This window comes from Gopherus evgoodei, chromosome 8 (genome assembly GCF_007399415.2).
Source record: "Gopherus evgoodei ecotype Sinaloan lineage chromosome 8, rGopEvg1_v1.p, whole genome shotgun sequence".
In the NCBI taxonomy this organism is placed as follows: Eukaryota; Metazoa; Chordata; order Testudines; family Testudinidae; genus Gopherus; species Gopherus evgoodei.
In genome coordinates this window covers 1,082,293-1,107,983 of record NC_044329.1, presented here as the reverse complement: position 1 = coordinate 1,107,983, position 25,691 = coordinate 1,082,293, and the positions used below count along the sequence as shown (strand labels likewise).

Genomic DNA, 25,691 nt, shown 5'->3' with positions numbered 1-25,691 from the left:
GCAGCACTGTACCTGTCGAATCAGTGTTGAGAGCAGTAAAGCTGGAGAGGTCATGAGATGAGAAGATGGACTGTAAGGAGATCAGAGTGCTACGTTCTGACAACCAGGGTCAATGCTGGAGCTAGAATCCTCAAAGAGAATAAGGTGGTGAGAAAAATGGGTGAGTAGTTGTGGGACTATGCAATCCATGGTCGTATACATGTTGTTGCAGCCATGTCAGTCCCAGGATATTAGACAAGTATGTTTTATTGGGCCAACTTCTGTGAGAGGGACAAGGTTCTGAGCCACCCAGAGCTCTTCTTCAGGTCTGGAAAAGGTGCTCCCAAGTCACAGCTAAATGCAGGGTGGAACAGATTGTTTAACGTAAGCTGTTAGCACATATTGTAAGACACCGTTCAGGGTAGAGTTGCGTACCTCGTCCAGGGCACTAAATGCTCCAATAACTATGTGGGTGCAATCACTACACTCTTTAATGAACTCATACGGGAAAATGATAAACAACAAACACCCCATCACCTGTGAGTGAACACTTCTCACAAAGCGATCACTCCACCTCTGACCTCTCAGTCCTTGTCCTCTAAGGAAACCTGCACAATACCTTAAAAAGACAAGCCTGGGAGCTTAAATTGGGAACTTTGCTAGACACTAAAACTCATGGACTGAACAGAGACACTGGATTTATGGCTTATTACAACAATCTGTAACCAAATAACCCCGTTTGTCCTATGACTGCAAAGCTTTTAATGGGCCACTCTACCTTGAACGGTCCCTTACATACGTGCTAACTAATTACTCATCCACCTGGCATTTTGCTGTGACACTGGGAGTATGGTCCCTACATGTGAAGAAGAGTCCGATAAGCTTGGAAGCTTGTCTCTCTCACCAACAGAAGCTGGTCCAATAAAAGAGACTACCTCCCTCACCTTGTCTCTCCACGCAAACCATGACAGAGGTGTGGATGTTAGCAGTGGTAGTAATGTGTGTGACAGAGGCACTACTTGATGAACAAAGGGTTAACCTCTGCTTGTACTGGAGGGGGACAATACATGGTCTTCTCCCAGTGTCCATGGGAAGGTTGGGCCTCACCCCTAGATTTGTGGGCCGTGGCTGATTCCCAAGTTGGGGACTCTTGAGGAAAAGCCCTTGTGGACTGCAGCACATGCCTTCTGCCAAGTCATCCGACCCCCTGCTTACCTCCTGCTTTAAGCAGTGTGAGGCAGAAGCCATGTGAATAGAACCAATCAGGTGGCTTCCCCTGCTCCTGAGAGAGAGAGAAAAAGCCATCCACTTTGGTGGGGGGAAGTAGAACACTTCTCCAGTCCTCTGCTGTTCAGCATGTTCCAGCTGATGCTTCTTTAAGAGAAGGGTTGCACCACAGTCCATAGCCCAGTGTGTAGTGACAGCAGTCCCCCTCTCCCCGCAGCAGAGACAGGGACTTGGCAGTAAGGAACTGGGTGACATGGCAGGAAAGAATCATGCCATAGCCAGGAGTGGGGAGAACAAAGGAGAAACCCGTGAGTTATGGAGCCTGTGAGAGGGAAGCAGGAACAGAGATCCCCTGGCAGCAAAGAGCCTGAAGGCCTTGGTGCCATATGGAAACCACACATAGAGAGCTGGCAATGAGGCCCAGGAATGGTGGGACAAGCTCCACGATTCCCCAGCCCATACACCAAACTCCAGCCTACTCTGCCGCTAGCAGAAGCCAAGGGTCCAAATAGGCATAAACTCTAGGAAAGATGGAGACACATGAACTTCCAGGGTTTAAATCTGGACCGCCAAACATTCAGCCTGCTGGCCAGATCCTGCCCACATTATGTATTTCTGTGACTCATATGTGGCATGTTCAGATTCTCTAAAATCTCAGCTGTAAATTTACAAAAGAGCAAGTGCCTAACCTTCCTGGCTGCAGGACCACAACCAGTGATCTCTGCCTGAGTGTGCACAGAGCCTGCAACTGGGACTCAGCACAAAAGCCAAGTCCACTGTCCCCTATTAATCTAATTGGACTATCAGTTTTAAAGGCCAGTGATGACACTTCTGTGTCAACAATAAGTATTTAATCACTGCTGGCTAGAATGGCAGAGGGGGATGGGAATTTGGAGTTGCTGCAGGGAAGGAAATACAGAGAAAAGGACAGGCACACAGGGGAGAAGGGCAGCTGGGGGAGGAAGAGAAAAAGGGCAGAGACACCCTTGGGCAAAGATTTTTCACTGAGTGATGACTGACAATAGGCACTGAAGGTTTAATTCTCCCCTTCATCTCTGTGCAGACCTGGCTCCTGCTGCCACTCCCCTTTGCCCTGAAGGGACAATATGCTCCTGGGTTTGCCCCCGGCCCATAAAGTATGCCACCACCTAGAACTCAGCCCTTTCCGCAAGGCAGTTTGACACCCCTGGTGTAAGTGCGCCGAGGAAGGAGGGAGGCTGGACACCCCCCCTCCTCGGGCCTGGAGAATATCCCATCGCTCCCTGCAGAGGTACCGGCAGCCCTCGGGAACCTCCGAAAAGGGGCCCCCGGCTGCCAGATTCACTCTGCGAGGCGAACAGGCAGCGCCTGGGCCGTCCGCCGGGCGGGCTGAACCCCCTCCCCGAGCCGCTAGCTACAGGCCTCGGGGGCCCGGCCCGGCGCAGGACGCTCCGCGCTCGCCCCGCGCCAGGCAAGGATCGCGGGGCCGCCCGGCCGGGGGGCAGCCGGGGGCGGCGCTGATGGCCGCGGCGCCCCCGGTGCGGACAGGCCGGGCCCAGGCCGGGGCCGCCTGTGGGGACGAGCCCGGCCAGGCCGCACCTGGGCCGCGGGCTGCCCCGGGCGGGGCGGAGCGGGGCGGGGGAGGGGGCCCGGCCGGAGCCTCCATTTTGTTGGCGCCGCTCGGCAGCCGCGTGCGGCCCGGCCTCGGGTGAGGCGCGGACGAGGCCGGCACGAGCCGGGCCCCGGGGCGCACGGAGGAGGCGCGCGAGGCCGGGCCGGGGGGGGCGGGGCCGGGCTCGGGAGGCGCCGCGGGGAGGCAGCAGCGGGCCCCGGCCGGGGGCCCCGGGCACGAGGCTTCGGAGGGGCCGCGCGGCGCTGATTGGCCGGCGCGGAACCCCAAGAGCCAGGGAGGGAGGCGCGCGCGCGCGCGCGTGCGGGATGGCGGCGGGCGGCCGGGCGCGCGCGTGCGGGGGAGGGAGGCAGGCAGGCTGCGGGGCCGGGCCGGGCCTGCACGTTCTGTGCCCGCGCGGGGGCCGGGCGCGGGAGGGGGCAGGTAGGGGCCGCGCGCGCGCGGCTGAGGGGCGCTGAGGGCGGCCCGGCGGGAGGCCGCGCTGAGCCGAGCCGAGCGGAGCGGAACGGGTCGGGTCCGGCCGGCCGGCCGCCCGGCGGGGGAGGGGCGCGGGCTGCCATTTTGCGGCGCAGGCCCGGCCTGACCATTGTGCTCTGCTCGCTCCGCAGGTCGATGCCCGCGGCGCGGGATGGAGCCGGCCTGCGAGGTGAGCCGCAGGGGCGGCCTGGCCCCCTTCGCCGGCCCGCGGGCCCTGGCCGCGCCCGAGAGCGCGGGCAGCCCCGGCCCTGAGCCGCCCAATGGCTGCACGGCGCCGCTCCCCGCCAAGGCGGCCTACGGCCAGGACCCGGCCTCCTGCTACATCCCGCTGCGCCGGCTGCAGGACCTCGCCTCCATGATCAGCGCCGAGTACCTCCACGGCGCCGCCTCCCCGCGCCCGCCAGAGCCCGCGGCCCTGCCCGGCCCGCAGGCCGACGGGGGAGCGGCCGCCGGCAGCCCCCAGGCCCCGGCCGAGCTCGGCCGGAGAAGCCTCGCCGGAGCCACCTGCTGCGAGCAGCCGGCGGCAGAGCTGGGCCGGGCCGGGCCTGCAGGCCGCGGGCCCCAGGAGCCCATCTCGGCCCTGCTGTGCTCCCCCTCGCCCCAGGCCCCCCGGGAGGCCGCAGTGGGGAAAAGGACGGAGCGGGTGGAGCTGCGCCCGGTGCCCGGGCCTGTGGGGCAGACACGTGGGAAAGCGGAGCAGCCTTTCAGCACCACCGCCGGCTCCGATCAGGAAGATCCCGATCCGAGTGCCGGCACCCTGCGGAGCGCCATAGACATACCCGAGCCAGCCGCGGGAATGCAGCTTGTAAGCAGCCCTTGGTACCGGTTAGCCGCCCTACGGGAGAGCTGTGCGCTCCTGGTCCCTGCAGGGACGGGGTGCGGGGGTGGCGCCAACAGGATGGCAGGTGCATGGAAACATGCCGGTTCCTAGTGCTTATCTCTCTTCACAAAACAAAGGGGGGGGATAGAGGTCGGGGCCTGTACAGGTGACACAAAGCTGCTGCCATTTTGCATGGCACAAAGTCCTGGAGGTTGGCAAAGAAGAACCCCTCGGCTCACCTTAAGCATCCTCCAGTTTCTACACCTTTTGTAGTAGTTGACATCTCTGAGCTGCCTGTTGGCAATGGCAGTCACCTTGCTTAAATTAAAAAAAATTGGCAAGTGTGGTTTTAATCTGGAAAGTTTTATTTAAAGATGGCACCTTCTTACATGCAAGACCTGTCCCTATATGTAGTCATTGTCCTTATGCTTACTTTACTAACTGACACAGTCTTTACTCATGGGAGTGCTGCTGACCAGCACAGTTATGATGGAGCTGTGTTTTCTACCTGCTTATCTACATCAGCAGAGTTTCTAACTAAGGCCTCATTGCAGAATATTTATTATTTGTAAGGTGTGAGCCAGGAAGAGCCCAATTGGCCTCTTAGGCTTAGTTTGCAGGTCCTGATGGTTAGAAAAAAATTGTTTTACTTGTACACTGAGTGGATTTGATCTGGCAGTGGTTGAGATGATAGACACTGAAACCGGGTGGTGCCATTTTTAGTCTCTCTTCAGTGTGGAACAGTTCTTGAAACATTCAAGTTTTTTGAGATGTTAAACCGGTATAAAAGCAGGATTGATACAGTTACTGGCCTCGGGGGTTTCTCCCCACAGGATGATGTTTTAAAGATTGGAAATGCCATTTGCAATTAACAACTTTATTCTCAGATACAATCTTTTGACATTGCGAGTAGAGTTATCTCTTTAAAACTTTAGAAGCTGGAGATGGAAAAGAGCAATTGGACCAGCTAGTCCACCCCTTACAAGTGCAAAATTGTTCCCTACAGTACTTTTTCTACTGCTTTGTCCAGTCTAGTTTTAAATAACCCAAGCCATTGGATTTTACTACTTCATGGCTTAATAGCTATTCAGGCTACATTTTTCCTTTCTAATTTCATAGACACAAGAAGTGACCATTGTGATCATTTAGTCCAGGGGTTGGCAACCTCTGGCACGCGTCTCGCCAAGGTAAGCGCCCTGTCGGGACGGGCCACTTTGTTTACTTGCCGCATCGGCAGGTTCGGCCAACTGCATACACTCACCGGCCACGGTTCACCGTCCAAGGCCAATGGGAGTGTTGGGAAGTGGTGCAGGAAAGGGATGTGCTGGCTGCGGCTTCCCGCCACCTCCATTGGCCTGGGACGGCAAACCGCAGCCAGTGGGAGCCGCAGTCCGCCAAACCTGCCGATGTGGCAGGTAAACAAACTGGCCCGGCCCGACAGGGTGCTTACCCTGGCAAGCTGTGTGCCAGAGGTTGCTGACCCCTGCTTTAGTCTGACATTCTATGTAACACAGGCCAGAAAACTTCCCCAAAAATAATTCCGAGAGCAGAAAAAAATCCCATTACTTTTGATTGTATCTCCTTGATTTCTCACTCTGTCAATTTTCAGAACTCCCTAGAAGCAAAACTGCTTAAAACCTTCCTTTTGAGTTCCATAAGCAGTTGGGTCTGTGTAATGTTGTTGTTGTTGTATTTTACATGTGCCACCTATCATTTGTAGGTCACTTTCCTTCATTTCTAAGTGTGTGTTTTATAAATAATTGCTGCAGCACTGAAATATGTTATTCAAATTGCACATGCCACTCTTTATTTTTTGAAGAGCATCTGGCTAAAACTTCCCCTTGCTTGAAGCATGTCTTGTGTCTGAGTTTTAAATATTTTCTGACACTTGTGCTGAGGAAATTACTTAATACGACAACATCCACCCCCTGAAGACTTTGTTCATTTCATTACAGATCCTGTAGTGTGATGTGCTATGCATGTGCACAGTACTCTTGAACATTGATTCATGTTCAGTTCTGTGTTCTTTGCTGTAGGAAGTGGAGCTATAAATTCAGAAACCTGCAGAGGGTTCTCCTAAGATGTGTTCAAAGGTAGGGGAGTAGACTTTGGAAAGGTCTCTGTGGCCATAGAAAGGGATGATCTTGGAAAATTGGGACTGTCAGTTTAACTATTTATGCTGCTGTTTTAGGCCCAAATCTTGCAATGAGCTCTGGGTGAAGAAAGCTTTCAGGGAAGGTAGCACAAGGGACCACTATCCTTCTAGGTCTTTGGGGAAATCCTGTTGCTGCTCTGTTTCTTTTCTGTTTACTGCAACTTTCTTTGTTTTGAAAACCAAAGGAGTTACCTACAGCAGATGTATTCAGTGATGCAGCAATGGGAGGGGTCTCACTTCGTAAACAGCATAGAGGAGTTTTCACAACAGCACTTGGCACAGACTTGCTCAAGTTGGAGATCAGTAATTACATAGGCACTGCAGAATTTGGAAAGGTGCAGAAATCAAATCAATTAATTTTTGTATTGGATTTGTAATGCTTTTTTATGTACAAACAGGAGGCTCAAAGGCTTGGCTTTCTAATAAAATACAGTCCTCTTTGCTGTGTCTTGCTGAATCCTTAAAATAATTCAGTACAGTTAAAGAGTAGTTTGTATTTGGAAAAAATCTCTATATATTTTTAAAAACTGCTTTTAACCAACAGATCATCTTCCTCTGTTCATTGTGGAGGTCTTATCTGCTTTCTTTATTGGCAAAAGTAAATTCGTGAGAATTTATGTATGATAGTCCTGCAGGTCTGGGTGAGGAAGCTAGATTTTAGTCTGCATTGCATTCTCAAAATAATAGTTAACTGCAGTCCAGCTGCAGAATCTTTATTACTACAGATGATCGTAGATAGAAATAACCAAGCTTGATTCTCAGATCTCAAGCTGAGTTTGTGATGCTAGCATCTAACTCCTTACTCCACCTATTTACATGTAATTTGAGCCAATTTTCTTTGGAGTTTCTGAAAGATTTAAAAATTAGGAGCTTGCATTGCTATTTTTAGAGCTGCTTTTCAGAGAGGGACTACTCTGTAAACCCTTTCAACCCTGCCCCCAAGGACTGAGCTCCACCTTATACAAGAACTTGCAGGGAGCTTTTGTTCATGATGGTAACTGCTTTGAGCATGCCCACAGCTTCTCAGACTTCCTGTTTTGTTAAGAATAAAGCCTGTTTGAAGATAGGGCCTTTTGTTTGTGCCTGTGTTCAGCTGTTTTTTAAATGAAGCTTTGGGCACTCACATTCAAAGGGATGACAGTTTCCAAGATGACAGTAGCTCCCCCAATGGCATTGATGGGAAAAGATGTGGATTTTTTGGTTGGCGACAAAAAGTCATATTTAAAAATAGGCACTTTGGTGCATGCTAAATTCCTTTATTATATAGGTGAGATTAGAAAGTGTGTACCATTTTGCCTGATGATGTGTTAATAGTTCTCTGATCTCTTTGCACACTGTACATGTCACATGGGCACGGGGTTGCTTCCTTAGAGTTAAGGTGTATTCAGAGATGTGCACCTTTCTTCATGTCTTTTAAATGTTAAGTGTATGTTAGTATAGGGTATACAAGTTCTCTGTTTATCCGTCGGAGTTACTGCAGGTGCTGTAAGGGTACCAAAGTGTAGTAACACCATCTCAAAACTGTTGGCATGGTAAGTCAGCTCAACATGATGGTTGCTGTTGTGTTCCCCTGCCACATATGTTACTTATACTGGACTTCAGGTTATTGTTTAACTTTAAAATGAATAGCCATGTCTGGTTCTTCCACTGAGTTTTTGTCATTTTGATATGTGATAGTTACTAGTTTCAGAAATTCTAAACACAGTTGTTGTTCTGATCTTTGCAAGTTGAGTAAATCTGGTGAGAGAATGGTGGGAATTTATATAGACAGTACAGCCCTGATCCTGCAAGGCATTGTGCATGGTGTATCCCTGCAAGCCTCTAAGCCTCATTGGCTTCCACAGGGCTCTGTGTAGATGCAGGGTGATATCTATGTGCAGAGCATTGCAGGGCCAGTAAATTTGTTCTCATAAAAAACCCTTCATTTAAATTTTGTTTTGATTTATATGCATTTTGTTATATTATTTTCCCTTCACTTCAATGTTTTGTTAACGTTAATTATAGTAAGTACACCAGACTCTTAAAAAATATGGCAATCCAAATAACTTTCAGGTGTTTAGGAAATGCTGCGTTTAGGGTTGCCCATGCAACCTTAGTGTATGTTCACTGATACTGTCTTTAATTACATGGTCACGTGATATATTTTCCACATGACTTGACGGGGATCAGGGTAGAGGATGCCCAGTGCTCAGGGAATGAGGCATCTGTTCGGTGTTCCTTATCATTTAATGTGTGGCCTTATGTCGTCTTTACTGCACGTCATCCAAACCCTGCACTAAATTTCCTCATAGGCTCGTCTGTGGGTCTCGTTACTGTAATATCTTGTCCTCACAAACATTCATGAATGTATTGTCATGCTCCTCAGTGAGAGACGATAGTAGTAGTCCTGTTTTACTGATGAGGAGCTAACGTATTGGCAGACCCAAGGCCAAATTTTTAAGTCACCACTGAGAGTTATTCAGTGATTGCCCTCCCCTTGAGACATCAAGGGTGCATATGCAGTGCTAGTGGAACGATGAGGGGGCAGGCTTCTGTTGCCAGAAAATAGCTATGTTCTGTGAAACATGGACAAGCAACGGCAGTTTTCAGCTGCTTGTAACTTGGCCAAATTTGAAAGGATTTTCATGAGACCAGCAAAAAGCACGTCTGACCTCCAGAACTAGTCCCTGCTAAACTTCAAAATCCCACTGCAAACCATGGAGGAGTGAGAACTCTTCTGAAAATAATAACAGTAGTTTTTATAATAAAAAGCATTAGGCAACCTAAATATACAAGTTGCTGCTGCTGCTGTATAATGAATGGCTTCTGTTCTGTGATTTTTTCCCCCCTTGCTTTTTAATGCCTTTATTCCTAAACTAGTATCTTGTTAAGTATACTGCTGTTGGAGAGATCTCTAGAAGAATCTTCTAGTATAAAATCCTCATTATAGGATGAACAATTAAGATTACATGTTGATTTAAATTTTAAATGATTATGATATTACACTATCCCTTAGGTGCAAGTGTTTGTGTGTATTGAGAGTACAAGTTCCTTCTGTCAGCCCTGATTTTCCCCCGGTGCAGTAATCAGATCAGTTTATCTTTCCATAATGAAAACAGGCAACATGCTCCATGCACATATACCCTCTGAAAATAAGAGGCTATCCACTGGCCACTCTTCTTGGTCTGTCTCTTTCAATGACCTCTTTTTAACACTGAAATTTGTCTGGATTGAAAGAGCTGACTCTGTCTTGGAAATGGCTGGAGCTTATGCTTTCTGTGAAGTAGACTGCCATGGAAGTTGCCAGGGTACCACACTTGTGAAGTGACTACACTGTATCTATTAATGTATGTATTCATGTTTTATGCTGTTTACATTTTATGCAAAAATCTTCAGATGTGATGATTGTACAGAAGGAAGGGTGGTCCAGTGGTTAGAATGTTAGCCTGGGCCTTGGGAGAGCCAGGTTCAGTTCCTGCTCCACCACAAACATCCTGTGTGATCCTAGGCAAGTCACTTAGCATCTCTGTCTCTCAATTCCCATCTGTACAATGGGGATAATAGCAGTGCTTTACCTTGTAAGGCTTTTGTGAGGATAAATACATTGAAGATTGTAAGGCACATAGATACTATATGTGGGGCAGATAAATACAATAGACAGAGGCTGCTGTAATTACAATTTTTTTTCAGTTTCTACAGGCTTGTGAATAGTTATTCAGGAAGTGGAGATTTCCATTGCAATAGATCTGATCTTGGCAGTATTGCACTCTTTAGCAGTAATCTTCTTTATTCCAGTTTCACCTCTCTTTGTTTCCACCTGATATTTGTGGCGATCAGGAAATTAGGTGTCAACTACAGGTTTTCCTTTGCATTGTGGCTGTAAACAATGTGTTATCACTTGGTATATACATTTATATCACACATAATGCACCTCAAAAAGTATATGATTAGTGATCTGGTCATACAGGGTCATGCAACTGTTTGAAGCTGAACAGATGCTACAGCTGTGAATAGCAAAACCTCAGGTGTTGTCTTTCAGGTTGCTAGAAACGGGTCACAAAAGCCATTGACATTAAGTTCCTCGGAGTCCTGAAAGTGATGTGTGTTTCTGGCTCAGAACTTTATTTTGAAGTCAAATTTAATGTCAAAATCTTCACACAAATTTCTGTTTACTATATTTCCTCTTACTTTAATATTTGTTAAGAGTAACAAAAACTTTGTTTAAACAAAATACTACCTTGTCTATTCTTCCCACCTGTATCTCATTCTTCACCATGTGTTGGGACTCAGCTTCTTTTAGTACTATGTTTATTATTTAGCTATTTGATTTTTTTCCTAGAAAATTTCTTCTAAAACTTTTACAAATTTATTTAACTGAACATGACTGTAGTTCTGGTCTTATTAACTCATGTAAGTTTTATATAAGGGTTGAGATTAATGTTTCAGTTTGATTATTGAACAGTAATCTCAAAGACATAGTGCAAAAAAACCCAAATATTTTGACCCAAAAAAAGCCACACAGTAGCAAGAAATTAACAAATTCATGTAAGAGCTGCCTTTGAAACCCTTTGTGGACTATTTCCAGAGGTAGGTTAGAACTTGTGGTTTTCTTTTAAGACAGTTGATTGTATGAGCAGTTCTGTGATCTCTTGTTTTTCTTACTTCCGCTGTATAAACTGGACATTCTTTAAAGTACCACTAAAGCAAATACAATCAGAAATACACCCAGATCTTTAGGGTCAATGGGGAGATGTAGCCTTTTGGTTTGTTTTATACCTAATGAGTTCTGAATTTGAACTAATGAATTGAGGCACAAGAAGAACCCAAGTGGAATTTTCTTGAAGTAACTGCAGGTAGTTCATAGTGTTCCTTAAAGGGACACCATCAACTTAGAAATCAGACTCCTGTATTGTTATGAATCAGTGGTTCTTCACCAGGAGTTTATGGACCAGTTTCTGGTTCCATGGGCTCTGCTCCTGTAGCCCCAACTCCCTGCACCCCTTTAGGGTTGAAGCCCAGAGCTCCAAGCTTTGGCACCTCCCCAGGGCTGAAACCGTGAGTCCCAGTACCCCCCATGGGGCCTGACCCCCTACCCTGTGGAGTGAAAGTTGGCAGCCACAAGCCCCGGTATCCTGCAGGGCAGAAGCCCTGAGCCCTGGCGGCTGAAGCCAAGAGCCCCAAGCCTTGCAGGGCTAAAGGCTGCCCCTCCCCCTGTGGCTGAACCCAGGATCCCTGAGCACCACCCCTCCCCCCTGCGTTTTTATAGTGTTTTGAGGGAGCCTCAGAAAGAAAAAGATTGAGAACCTCTGTTATAAATAACATTGAGGATTACTGTCATTGAAAGATTAGAAGAAAAAATCTTGTTACTTGATGCATTTGATAGCACTTTTGTATACAATAAGTTTCATTGTTTCTCTTGAATAGTCCTTCAGTAAATTCTTCCTGTTCTTTGTGTGGGTCATTATTAACCCAGGAATGAGGTGCAGATTTTAAAAAATATGATTGTAAAACCACAAAAAGGGCAGAAGGGTTCAGAGACGGCATGGGACCTGGAACTATTTTAAACTCATTAAAAAAAAATGGAATATTGATGGTGTCACTTTAATACTGGAAAGGTGATTTGTGTTTGGTCCTGTCTGTGCTGATCCATCTGTCCTGTCCTATCCAGTCTTGTCTAGGGGAGATGCGGGTTAAGTCGTTTGACAGTGGGGCAGTAGTATTACCATCATTAAGGTTATGCCAGGATTCCCATTTTAATAAAAAGTCTGTCTTGAGTTAGAGGATCAGTTGCAAATGCTTGTAGTTTCTGAGCTGCTAGAATTTCCTGTAGTAGTTTGTAGTGAATAAAATGTTAATTGTAACTTTTAAAAAGTGCCACGTAACTAAAATGTTTCTAGTGTTCAACGTTTTCTTTGGATTCCTTTTGAAGATGTACTAGAGCAGCCAGTAATGCAATTAAATGTGTGATTCTTTGCAAGGAGCACAGTGCAAGAATATTTGATAAGTTATATGTTTTGATTAATTATTTAAGGTTTAAAAAGTTACTTCTTTGAACATTGACATTGATACAATATAAGGCTCAGGTTTGACATTATTACTGATGACTCCAGTAGAGAACAGCATAGGAGTTACTCAGCGCAAGGACAGAGGGCGTGGGACGACAGATGTTTCAGACATATTGCTCCCTGCCAGGCAGCAGGATTTCAGGAGATGGCAGCTGTAATCCACCCTAGCCGAGCAGGACTATTTGTCCTCCTGTAGAGGCTGGACCGAAGATAATGGTTTGAATTGGATACTGGCTATCCTGATCCTTTATTAGCTCAAGCAGCAGAGCCCTTGTACTTTTCAATCCAGCTGTCCTAGGTTCAGTCCCCACAGATGTGTCTGGGGGTTTACACTGCTGTGTACTCCTGCAGCTCAGACAATCTTCCCCAGTCAGGGTGAGTGTGACCTATGCTAACAATGTGGCTCTGTCACCCTCTAGAGGCTAGATGATGCGTAATGATGTTCCCTGTCGGGTCACTTATTGGGGAATGAACTCTGTACTTCTGGTTTTGAACTGGTGCTGTTTTGAGCTAAAAGGACCAGTGCTCCTGCCTTTGACCTAGAGCTGACTCAGAAATCTCAGTACTGATGTGTGTGTAGCCACTGCAGAGAGAGACAGCCCCATTCTGTGTTAGGATGGGATGCAGAATGCTTCCAGGAGAGGAGGAGGTCTAGGGCATTTTGAAATAATCATTGCCTCTTGTGGTCAGTATATTGAACATTGAAGATCATGTATTAGTTCGTGTCATCTCTGTGGTTGTCAGGCGACAGGGAGATGAGGGGCTCAGTCACTCCTGTGGAAGCCCTGCCATGTGTCCTCCCTCAAGGTGCCTCTTCTGCCAACCAATTCCGACCCCTTTCAGCTGACTCCTGCTTTCTTTTGCAGACTGGCGAGCCTCACTGAGCTTGCAAGGTGTGCTTGTGACCTGGATGTTAGCAGAAGTATTGTGTTTGAGGTGGGGGCGTGTCGGGAGGTGTCAGTCAGGACTTCCACAGGTACAGTCATGCTATTTCCACGTGCAGAGCTAGCAAGACCAAAAGGAAAGTGTGTTGTAACACTTCAGGAGTTTGACACTCTGAAAGTTGATGTCACAGTGGCAGGTTGGAAGGAGGGGAACTCTGCTTTATGCTGGCTGAGGGAGTGAGTCTGGGGTGTGTGTGTGTGTGTGTGTGTGGAGTAGATAGCGAGTTGGATGAAGTTGGTATGCACTGGAGACAGAAGTAAATGCCTCTTGGAGCATGTTATCCACAACACTATAGGCACGGGAAAGGTGGCGAGGAATGTTTGAGCCTTTTTCCTTGTTTTACATCCTTTCAGGGTTTGGGGTGGGTGAAATGTGTCTTGACGTGATCTCTGCTGTTGCAAAAGAAAATTGTAGGGTTTTGTTTTTTGTTAATTTGTAATAGTATAATAACCCTTTCCAGTGGCTTTAAAAGAGCATGATGCTGAACACTTACGAGCTACATTTGAGATTGGGCATTAACATTATTTTGATGGGACTTCAGTAACGTCACTTTAAAAAAGTCAAGAATTTTCCTGCACTTTGTAGTGATGGCTGTAATTAAAATAGCAAAGTAGCTTCCGTTAGTAACTCTCCCCTAGTCTCATAGGCTCATAATTTTCCAAAATACTTATTTGAGGGCTTAAATTTTCTGATTTTTTGCATGTGTAAGTTTTGAGCTGCGTGAGAAGGGGGAAGTAGCACTTTAAAATGTTACCACTTGGTAGCCAGAGTTTGATACAAAAGACTGGAATGGAGAACTCCTGCTCATTCTGTCCTTGGGCAATGTTCTGATGAAAATCTAACTATCCTGGAACTGCTGCAAGATTGAGGTTGTAGGATATCTAGCAGGGTGCTGTCCTTGGGACCTTCATGGAACTTTAAATTCAGTGCTCTGCTCCACTCTGGCTGTTAGAAGGAAGAAGGAAACTTGTCTGCTCTCTGTAGCAGCAGGAGGTCAGGGAGGGCCTCTGCTACTCTGTTTCTGCCCCAGAACCTCCTACCTGCTGCAGAAAGGGGCAGGGAAGGATTTTTATGTTACTGGTCTTCCCTTCTCTGTCGATAATTAATGCCTGCCCTTGCCTCTGATGCTGTTTCTTGTTTTCCCAGGCAGCTGCTTGAACTTTACATTATTCTGGATGAGTGTCTCACTTGTCCAGATTGCTGAATAGCAGCAGTGAAAGAGACTAGTCTTGTTTATTTCACTCTGCTCTCCGTCTACTCTGCAGCAGCACCAGAGCTGTCTGTGCATTCATTGTCCATTTATGAAGTTACCTTCACAACCATAAGGCCTAGGAGATTCATCTTTTTTAATTAAAACTTAAATTTGTAGAAATTGAAGGCTGTGGCCCTGTTGTTCTCCAGGGCACATTATTTACTAGTCTGTTCTAGAAGTAACCAAACGGGGTGAGTTTGTACCGGTCATATAAAGAATTCGGACTTCTCTTTTTTTGGAATACAACAGAAGTAGCCGAAGTTTTAAACTTAAAATTTGGCTTGTACATAATCCTCATTAAGGAATAATGCTTTTGCTTGGATTGGAAAAAAGCTTGATTTCACAAATATAAGACTTATTGAAAATGTCATGCTACACGCGCACATTGAAAACCTTTCTGAAATCTACAGGTGCACACTTGACTTCCTAGCTTGCATTTTTCATGCCAAAAGCTGCAGTAATGTAATTGCACACTCCAGATCATTCAGTCATGGGATGCAGAAGTCAAGGTTTCAGTAGCAGTGCTCGCTTGGCTACATTGTACATATCTTTTCTATTCCTGTTTTTCTGGCTAAATCTGTAGCTTAATGTTACTGTGTAGCTCATAAAATTTGTTCTGTAGCTGTGTGATACTTGCAGGAAGTGCAACGCAGCCAAGTTAATCTTGCTATCTGAATGTTTTCCATTTCCTGACTTTTCACACTTAACTGTGCAACCTTAATGTTGGATCTATGCAGATTTTTGCCTTAAAAAATGGTCTGTATTTAACATCAAGGAAGTTGGAAGAAAAACTTAGAGCTTAATATGTTCAAATCAGGAGACTGGATAATTTCCACCCCAGAATATTGAAAGAATTGGCACACAAGATTGCTTGTCCAGTAGCAAGGATTTGTAATAAAGCTATCTATTTGGGGGTAGTATCTTAAGACTGAATCATAGAATCTCAGGGTTGGAAGGGACCTCAGGAGGTCATCTCTAGTCCAACCCCTGCTCAAAGCAGGACCAATCCCCAGACAGATTTTTGCCCCAGATCCCTAAATGGTCCCCTCAAGGCCATAAATTAAATTCATGGGGGTAAATGGTAAAAGGGATATAATGCAACGTGGGTTTAACAAAGTTAGATTATGGCAGTCTAACCTTATTAGCTTCTATGAGAAAGTAACTGATTTTTTTAGACTAAGGGAAGTACAGTAGATCTAATCTACTTTGACTTCAGTAACATGGTACCATGGGGGAAATTATTTCTGAATTGGGGAAGATGGGGATCAGTACAAGCAAAGTAAAGTGGATAAGGTGGCTAAAGGGGAGAGGCAACGAGTAGTATGGATTATCGGACTGGAGGGAGGTTACTAGTGGAGTTCCTCAAGGATTGATTTTTGGTACAAATCTTATCTGTTATTTTTATTAAGACCTTGGCATGAAATGAGGATGTGCCAATGAAACTGGCTGATGATACATATGTAGGAGGCATCATCAATACAGAGAAGGATCAGAATGCAATACAGGAAGAGCTGGATGATCTTGAAGGCTGGAGTAATAGAAATGGGATGAAATTCTATAGCACAAAGTGCAAGGTCATGCACTTCGGGTCAGATAATAAGAATTTCTGCTTTAAGCTGTGGACTTATCAGTTGGAAGTGACAGAGAAGGAAAAAGAGATCCAGGTATGTGGGTTGATCACTGGATGATTGTGAGCCACCAGTGTGATGGGGATGTGAAAAAGGCCAGTGTGGTCCCAGGATGTATTAAGCAAGATACTTCCTGTAGAGAGAGAGAAGTATTAATGCCATTATACAAGACATAGGTGAGACCTCATCTGGAATGCTGTGTACAGTTCTGGTCACCTATATTTAAGATGAATTTAAAGAGGGACAGGTGCAGAGAAGAGCCAATAGGGTGATCAGGGAAATCAAGGGCCTGTCTTCTGAAAGGAGACTGGAAGAGTTTGGCTTGTTTTGGTCTAGCAAAAAGAAGGCTGAGAGGGGATCTGATTGCTCCCTATAAATACATTGGGAGCGTAAACACCAGGGAGGGTGAAGGGCAGTGACCTTGGGGATTTTTCCCTTTCCCCTGCAGCATGAGAGTGCAGATCACTTGCCAGGATTATTTGGGTATAGCTCACTTAATAATTTCACTGGTTGATCTGGTGGTCCCTTCTGGTCTTCAACTCTGTGAATAAAGGGAAGGGGGAAGGTGAGCAGGACTGTGACCTATTTTTATGAGTTCTCTAATACTGGCACATGTGTTTAGTGAGAGGACTCTTCCATAAGGCATTTATTCAAAATGCAGGAAATGTTGTATGCTGTTTCTCTAATTTTTGCAGTAATTTATTTCTAATAAAGGTGCTAGAGCAGGAAAATGAAGTCTTCTTTATCCTGAAAACATGCGGTTTCAGCAACAGCAGGTGTAAGCATCCCCACATTGGTCCACTGCTATTCTCTTATCTTTAACCTGGAGGGACTACATCAGGGGTGGGAAAACTACGGCCCGGGGGCCGCATCCAGCCCTTCAGGTGTTTTAATCCGGCCCTTGAGCTTCTGTCGGGGGCTTGCTCTGAGGGGCTCCCGGAAGCAGCGGAACATCCCCCCTCTAGCTGCTCTGCGTAGGGGCAGCCAGGGGGCTCTGCACGCTGCCCCAGTCCCAAGCGCCATCCCTGTAGCTCCCATTGGCCAGCAAATGGGGCCAGTGGGAGTTGCAAGGGCAGCACCTGCTGATGGGGCAGTGCACAGAGCCGCCTGACCGTGCCTCCACGTAGGAGCCAGAGGGGGGGACAGGCTGCTGCTTCCGGGAACTGCTTGAGGTAAGCACTGCCTGGAGCCTGCACTCCAACCCCCTTCTGGGCCCCAACCCCTTGCCCCAGCCCTGATCCCCCTCCCGCCCTCCGAACCCCTCGGTTCCACCTGCCTGCACCCTAGAGTGTACATCCCCAGCCAGAGCCCTCACCCCCACACCTGTGTCCCTACCCCAGCCTGGAGCCTCCTCATTTCTGGCTCCACCCCAGAGCCCGCACCCCCTGCCGCACCCCAACCCCCAATTTCATGAGCATTCATGGCCCACCATACAATTTCCATACCCAGATGTGGCCCTCGGGCCAAAAAGTCTTCCTGTGCATTCAGTTATTGGCTTTGCCCCTGAGGCTGCTCCTAAAAGTGCCACTTGCAGGAGTCCTTTTTGTGGTGTGGACTTCCGACCACTAGGAAACTGGACCGAGAACCTCCAACTCCTGCAGTTGTTGCATGGTGTCAGTTGGATTTCTGGTTACTATGGTAATGTTGAGGTGCAGACTTCAGTATCCCATTGGTAATACTTGATCCAGAATATGTAAGTACACTTAAGATCACCACTGGTAAAATAGTGATGCAATTAACCCAAATCCCTTCATATCAGAGAACTCTCATTTTTTAGCATCTCCTTCATACCTAAATCAGAATATTTTGGCTCTAGAATTTTCAAGCTCTCTTGGAACATACAACTTCAGGTTATTATAAATAACCCAGTCATCTGATTGATTTGTCATTTTCAATTTATATATACTCTCTCTCTCTTTGCCCCTTGGTGTCTGGGTGTTGCCCACTAATTAAAAAATATATACCAACAATACTGAAAATAGGCCTCCGATAAAAGAATAAATGTAAGATTGTAATCTGCTAGTATAATATGAATAAAATCCAGGTATGTCATTTACTGTGCTCTTTGTTTTGTCTCAGAACTGTGTGAACTATCCAGGGTTCAGTGACACTTCTTTGTAAATTGTGCTGTAGCTTTTCAGACATTAATATAAAGCAGTTGCATGTTAACTTTTTACTGCTACAGTTACCACCAAGCTGAACAGAGATTAATGCAGGTTGCTTGGCTTTTATAAAAGAGTGAAAACCCTGAGCCATCCAATCAGGCATGATGGGTAGAACAGGAAAACTCCTGTCCAGTTGTTGGTGCACATTTGGGTTCTTTAGCTTAGAACTTCAGACCATCAGTCACTAAGGGCCTCATTCTGACATGCTGGGCAGCTCTGAACTCCCACTGACCTCAGGAGCCCAAGCTAATGGCAAAAATCCCATTGATTTTAGTTCTCCAGGATCAGGCCCTGGGGCTAGAGAAGTGAGGCTCTTTAAGATTGTTTGGGCTTCTGTAATGTCAATGTTTTGTTCTAGGTGTGCTCTACACACAGATTTCATACCTATATAACTATTTTGATGGGGGGGGGGGTGAGAGAGTTTTTTTTTTTTTAAGTTGAAATACTTATAGCGGTATAACTAGTGTAGTGTGGTTGCAGTTATACCAATACAAAAGTGCTTACACTGGTATAGCTTACTCCTCTTCTCCTGTGGTAATACGCTGTAGTGCTATGAGCATGTTTATATTGGTGTAATTGTGAACATACTAGGGCGGTTGTATCACTCTATCTGTACTGGTATATTAAAACAATACAAATCAAGGCCTTAGTATTAGGCCTTGGCTACACTCACACTTTACAGCGCTGCAACTGGGGTGTGAAAAAACACCCCCCTGAGCGCTGCAAGATACAGCGCTGTAAAGCGTTAGTGTAATCAGGGCAGCAGTGCTGGGAGCGCAGCTCCCAGCGCTGCACGCTACACCCGTAAGGGATGTGGTTTACATGCAGCGCTGGGAGAGCTCTCTCCCAGTGCTGCCGCTCTGACTACACTCACATTTCAAAGCGCTGCCGGGGCAGTGCTTTGAAATTCCAAATGTAGCCATACCCTTAATGTGCTTTGTGTTACTTCATGTGCAGAAAGTTCAATAGTTGAGCTCTTTTTGCTTGGATTCAAACATTTCTTTACCTGTTACGTAATAATTTACTTTTCTTCCCTTTACGTGTGTTTTGGCTAGTAGGTTCAATTTGATTGAAAGAGATTTCAGAATGCTTATTTAAAACAGAAAATTCACTAAAGAAAAAGCAAGTCATACCAAACAAACGTTTTCACGAGCCTGCCTTTTTTTTTCTTCTCTGTTCTATTGTTTCTCCGTACTGAAAGAAATAATGCTCCTTGGAATCACATCTTCTTTTGTACTCCGAGAGGTGATTAGCATTGTTTGGATAACCAAGTCCAGGTTAGTGAGCTACAGTGGAACCTCAGAGTTACGAACACCTCAATAATGGAGGCGATTCAGAACTCTGCAACGTTCGTAACGCTGAACAAAATGTTAGGGTTGTTCTTTCCAAAGTTTACGACTGAACGTTAACTTAATACAGCTTTGAAACTTTACTATGCAGAAGAAAAATGCTGTTTTCCCTTTATTTATTTTAAATAGTTTACGTTTAACACTGTACTGTATTTGCTTTTTTTTTTTTTGGTCTCTGCTGCTGCCCGATTGTATCCTTCCAGTTTCAAATGAGGCATATGGTTGACTGGTCAGTTTTTAACTCTAGTGTTCTTAACTCTGAGGTTCTATTGTAGTGGGTAGCTTCAGGAGGAGCTTGGTGTAAGACTGAGATGTCACCAGCAAATGATCGATGCGAGCACTGATTTACGTTGTGTGTCTTAGTTTGAGAATAATGTCCACAGACATGTTGTGGATTGTGTTTCATTTTCAAAGGCTGTAAGAGATGACAGCATGTGCCATGCAATGTTCTAAACAGTTTACTGTGAGCCATTTTTTCTGGGGTTTGTTGAAGCAAGGAAGTTCTTTTGTGGAGCCAGCAATTCGTTTGTTTTGGGCATTAGCATTGTCCCAGTCTTCTTTCCAGTGTGTCTCAGGATTGAATGAGGACCCCTTAAAAGCTTTAGCTTGCTCCCAAAGAAGCTTGAATGATTTCAGACTGTCTTTGTAAGGTTCTGGGAGTCCTTGTGAATTGGTAACTTCAGGTTGGCCATAGTTCAGTTGTGCTCATGAGCTTCGTGTCTCTCTGGATTGTAGGTGGGGCAGCCATATTTCATGTAAATGAAAGCTGCTGGTTTTGCTGAGCCTAGCAGTCTGAGCTCCTGTGAGCCTTTAGGGCTTTTTTTTTTCCCAGAAGTTACCTGCCGCAGCAAGTGCCTCTTTGTCTTTGCTAGCTCCAGCAACACTGGACTCCAAGTTGGATAGGCAGCTGACATTATCTGACACATGCAGCTGCTAAGGTTAGACATTTCAAAGTCAGCTAGTCCAGATAACCTGCAGCCAAGAGACTTAAAAGAGTTATGGAACAAATAGTTAATAATAGACCCTTCAGTCTTGCAGAGAAAGGTGTAACATGAATACACAATCGTGTCCATTTGAAATGAAGTAGTGGAAGCTTTCAGCTTAGTGCTAATAGTGGCTGCCTTTTTGAACTCATGACACTTATTTATGTATTGGCTTTACAGGGCTACAGGAAGTGGCATGTACTAGTCTGTTGACTAAGCTTACTAGCCAGATGGAGATACCTGTGCCACTATGGCCTCATGCAACCTATTCTTGTGGTTTAAAGAAACAAAATAAACACTTGTGTACTGTTGTTGCCTATTCATTGGAAACATATTTTCAATCATCTTTCTATTCAGTACACATTTCTATGCAGCTTTTACAACTTCTAAGGCCAGAAGGGACCATGGTGATCATCTCTTCCCCTGCAGAACATAGACCATAGGATTTCCCCAAAATGATTCCTGTCCTTTGCTTTTTACCTTTCCCATCCTGTCTTTATTCCACTTTTTATTTTCATTCCTACAGTAGATCAGCGCCTTTTCTTTTCCTGCTTTAGTCTGTGTCTGTGGTTTCCTTTTTCTCTGCCTTTAGACTCTGTTTTTGATCCCTGCATCATTTTATTTTCCTCCTCTGCCCGTTACCGTTTGTCTGTTCTTCTTACACCTTCCTCCCCCAAATTTCTCAATACTCTGCTTCTCTTTTCAATTTAATCCACCAGTGCTACTGTCTCTTCCCCACATGCATCCACACACTAACACATTCCTTCATCCCATCAATACCTTCACACAAAGGACTTGGAAAATTAATCAAACAGCTAATAGCCAGAGGAGTAAATACCCAACATGAGGGGTAGCACCCAAATAAGAAGTCACAGCCACTGTAAATTGATGCTTGGAGGCCGATGTGTCTGTTCTCTCTGCGTCTCATTTAGGGTTTAACCTTACGACCATTGGGTGGGCGCTGGTTTTCAAGGCTCCCAACCCCACTGTCTGCTGAAAGGAAGGAGCATTCGTTGTTCTCCCCTCTGGCCCCAGATCATCCTGGCTGCAGCAAGGCAGTGGTAGAGCTGTCTGCTGACCTGTGCCTTCCTGATCCTGAGTGTCTTGTGTTTATCTAAGTCCAGTTCCTCAGTGAATAACTCCTGGGTTTGTCACTGCCTGTAATTTTTCTGGACACCAGTCGCCTACCTGATTCTTGATAGTTTCCCTGCTACCTGGCTGGTTCTAAATAGGCCACTATAAAGCTAACCAGTCTTGTTAACTTCACTCCTCTGCTGTGGAATAGACATTGAAGCTGACTATTGGCAGACTTAGGAAGAAGCTGTTGCATCAGTTTAGACTCAGGACTAGTCTTCACTAAAGAGAGTTCCATGCTGCTGCAATTGATGCAGCAGGGATCAATTTAACCAGTCTAGTGAAGACCTTCTAAATCGATGGCAGAGCGCTCTCCTGTTGACGCCAGTACTCCAGCTCTCCAAGAATCGTAAGGTAAGTCAATGGGGGAGTGTCTCCCATCGATGCAGCACAGTGAACGTACCAGGGTAAGTTGATCTAAGCTACGTTGACTTCAGCTACATTATTTACGTAACTGGAGTAGCGTAACTTAGGTTGACTTACCCCAGTAGTGAAGGCAAGCCCTCAGTTCATGTTTGGATGGCTATCGGCACCAACATGAGGGTGAGAATCTTACTTTTTTTTTTTAATTGAAAGATTAAAATCTGCAGAATTTGATGGTGCCTGTCTAGGAAGGATCATACTTGCCCTGCACGAGTAGAATTTTTTTTTCAGATCCGGTTTATATATCACCTTTACAAGCATCAAGATGCTCTTCAGAGTTGCAAACAATCCATACAGGAATCACTTGACTTTCCACTATATTGGAGTACCTCTCATGTGGGAAGCAGCAAATGCCATGAAATCAGCAAAGCTTGTCCAGGAAGTGAAGATGCCACTGGGAAAACTTAGGCAGGCCTGGAGCACAACATAAGCATTTAATACAAGTTTACAATAGTAACAATGTTAACATGTAGATAAACTATTTTAGAGCATTGTAACCATAAAAGAATGTCTTCGTTGAACCAGAATTAAAGTATGGAGACTTCTTGGCCAAGATTTTCTAAAATGGTGCAGAGTTCAGCACCTCAAGAAGTCACCCGACTTTCAGAGAATCATAGAAGATTAGAATTGGAAGAGACCTCAGGACGTCATTTAGTCCAACCCCCTGCTCAAAGCAGGACCAATCCCCAAATAAATCATCCCAGCCGGGGCGTTGTCAGGTCTGACCTTAAATCTCTAAGGAAGGAGGTTCCTCCACCTCCCTAGGGAACCCATTCCAGTGCTTCACCACCCTTCTAGTGAAAAAGTTTTTCCTAATATCCAACCTAAACCTCCCCCACTGCAACTTGAGACTATTACTCCTTGTTCTGTTATCTGTCACCACAGAGAATAGCTTAGCTCCATACTCTTTGGAACCTCCCTTTCAGGTAGTTGAAAGCAGCTATCAAATCCCCCCTCATTCTTCTCTTCTGCAGACAAAACAATCTTAGTTCCCTCAGCCTCTTCTCGTAAGTCATGTACTCCAGCCCCCTAATCATTTTTGTTGCCCTCCACTGGACTCTTTCCAATTTTTCCACATCCTTGTAGTGTGGGGCCCCAAACTGGACACAGTACTCCAGATGAGGACGTACCAGTGTTGAATAGAGGGGAATGATCATGTCCCTCGATCTGCTTGCAATGTTCCTACTTATACATCCCAAAATGCTGTTAGTCTTCTTGGCAACTAGGACATACTGTTGACTCATATCCAGCTTCTTGTCCACTCTAATCCCTAAATCCTTTTCTGCAGAACTGCTTCCTAGCCATTCGGTCCCTAGTCTGTAGCAGTGAATGGGATTCTTCCATCCTAAGTGCAGGACTTTGCACTTGTCCTTGTTGAACCTCATCAGATTTCTTTTGGCCCAAATCCTCTAATTTTTCTAGGTCCCTCTGTATCCCTACCCTCCAATGTATCTACCACTCCTCCCAGTTTAGTGTCATCTGCAAACTTGCTGAGGGTGCAGTCCACGCCATCTTCCAGATCGTTCATGAAGATATTGAACACAACCAGCCCCAGGACCGACTCTTGGGGCACTCCGCTTGAAACCAGTTGCCAGCTAGACATGCCACCGATATCAAGTGGAAGTGCCTGTCGCTTTAACTGGACCTGCTTACTGTGCAACACTTTGGAAAATCAGGTGACTTGTTCAAGAATCTAAGTAAGGATTTAGGAGGCTAACTATAGTGCCCAGTTTTGGAAAATCTTGGCCTGTTGCCTTACGTTCAGCTGCCACTTGGCCTGCAGTCTTTCATTGTTGCGTCTTTAGCAAGAGGGTCACTGCCTGTAATAGGCTGAAAAAAGCCAATAAAATGCTAGGGATATCAGATCTTGCCCATGCTGTGTTAATGATCTGAGCGCGCTGCAGTTGTCAGAGTGAGAGGGTAATGGCTGCAGAAATGACCTGATAGCTATCAGCGTGTGCATTAGTTTGTGTGGATTTGTGGTTTATCCTCCTTCCAGCAAGACTAATAGAGATGAACAGCAATTCCCAGTGATGCTATGAAGAGTGGTTATGGGACATGCACAGTAGTTACCACTGCTTAATAAGTTGTCTGTTTTAAAAGGAAGATTAGCAAGACTCATGGAGTTTTCCTGTGTTTGTGTCATTCTGATAAAATCCTTTAGATGGATGAAGTTTCTTTGCTCACTGTTTATTTTACACCCAATTTATGGGAACTGCAGGTCTGGGGAGTTACTTAGTTCATACACTTTTATATAACATTATTGCTATAGTGTCTGTAAGAGCCTCCTCAGAACAATATTGTGATGTCCCACAGTGATACTCAATGAATTACAACAGCTCTTTCATCTCCCAAAATCGTAGTGTGACGGGATTGCATTTGTTCAGGGTGGAAGTGTACACGTGTCCTGCAAGGCTGTGCTTCTAGGACAGTGACCCTCTCTCCACAGTTGAGTTTTGGGTCTGTGCTTTGACAGATGTAGACCACTTAAAACCACCAAAAAGGCATTCTTGCTTCATCCACAAATAATCTGAAAAAATTACCTGTAATTTTATATATAATCCAGGATTATTGCCAGTCTCAGCACAAATCAATGTAATGTGTTCCAAGTGATTGACTATACAGCAGGCAGTGCTCACCCAACTTGAAAGAAAATGTCAGACTTAATACACAGTGTTCCTTGTGATGTTTTTCAGAGAGCTGGGTAATATGATTTCCCTCCCCATGTACTCTGTTTCCATTCACTGAGTGAGTTCTGTCCATCGCTGCCAAAGATGTATGATCTACCTTGTATGGGGCAGGGCACCAGCTTTGTTAGTTAAAATTCCATGTTCTCTCCCATGCTGATAGGTGGTAGAATGGGGTTCATTGCTAGATTACCAGGAATGGAAATTGTGTCTAGAAGTTTAGTGTTTTGGGCTCCCCATGTCCCTTAAAAAAAATCAGTTTAATTGGCATTTAAAAAAATTAGTGGCCCTCTCTAAAGTCTTGCAGTTCCAGGGACAAATATATTCTATCAGTTTTAACCTAAAACTGTATGTCGTAATTATATTGCACTAGGAATTAAACTTGTGGCAGTCTGACCCAGAAAAATCTCTACTTTTGGGGACCATAAGTATGGCTTTATATGGCACAATTTAACAGAAGAGCTGCCTCTGTTTCTGTAAGTGCCTAGTCACTGCTATTTAATTTCCAACATTAATTCTTTGTCTAACAGGAAATATGTTTTTTGAAAATATAGAGGAGTCTTATTGCTGCTTCTTTGTCTTGGCTTTGTGGGAATTGGCGGGAAAGAGACAGTGCCTAGAGGCAGCTGGTGTTGGGACAGCTGGCTCTGATGCTTGTACCAGTTTGCACTAGCTCAGTTTCCCTTCGTGAGAGCCTTGACGGAGCCTTGACGATGCTTAATTATAAGACCAACATCTGACCCCTGGTGCTGAAAAAATAAGAAAATAAATTGGTGAAGAATTAAAATAATTGTGGGGTGGACTGAAGGCTGCT

At 45.6% G+C, this 25,691-nt stretch overlaps 1 protein-coding gene across 2 annotated transcripts in view; it reads left to right on the top strand.

The window, feature by feature from the left end:
• Positions 1 to 3,382: 3,382 nt before the first annotated feature.
• Positions 3,383 to 25,691, top strand: part of NSD1 (nuclear receptor binding SET domain protein 1) — a 130,931-nt gene continuing 108,622 nt past the window's right edge. The window contains exon 1 of one of the 2 annotated variants that reach the window (XM_030571698.1): positions 3,383 to 3,461. In XM_030571698.1, coding sequence (XP_030427558.1) covers positions 3,444 to 3,461 — 18 coding nt within the window. In that variant the 5' untranslated portion in view covers positions 3,383 to 3,443. Of the gene's footprint in view, positions 3,462 to 3,843; positions 4,098 to 25,691 lie in introns of those variants that run through there. The other variant, XM_030571699.1, reaches the window with a different exon arrangement.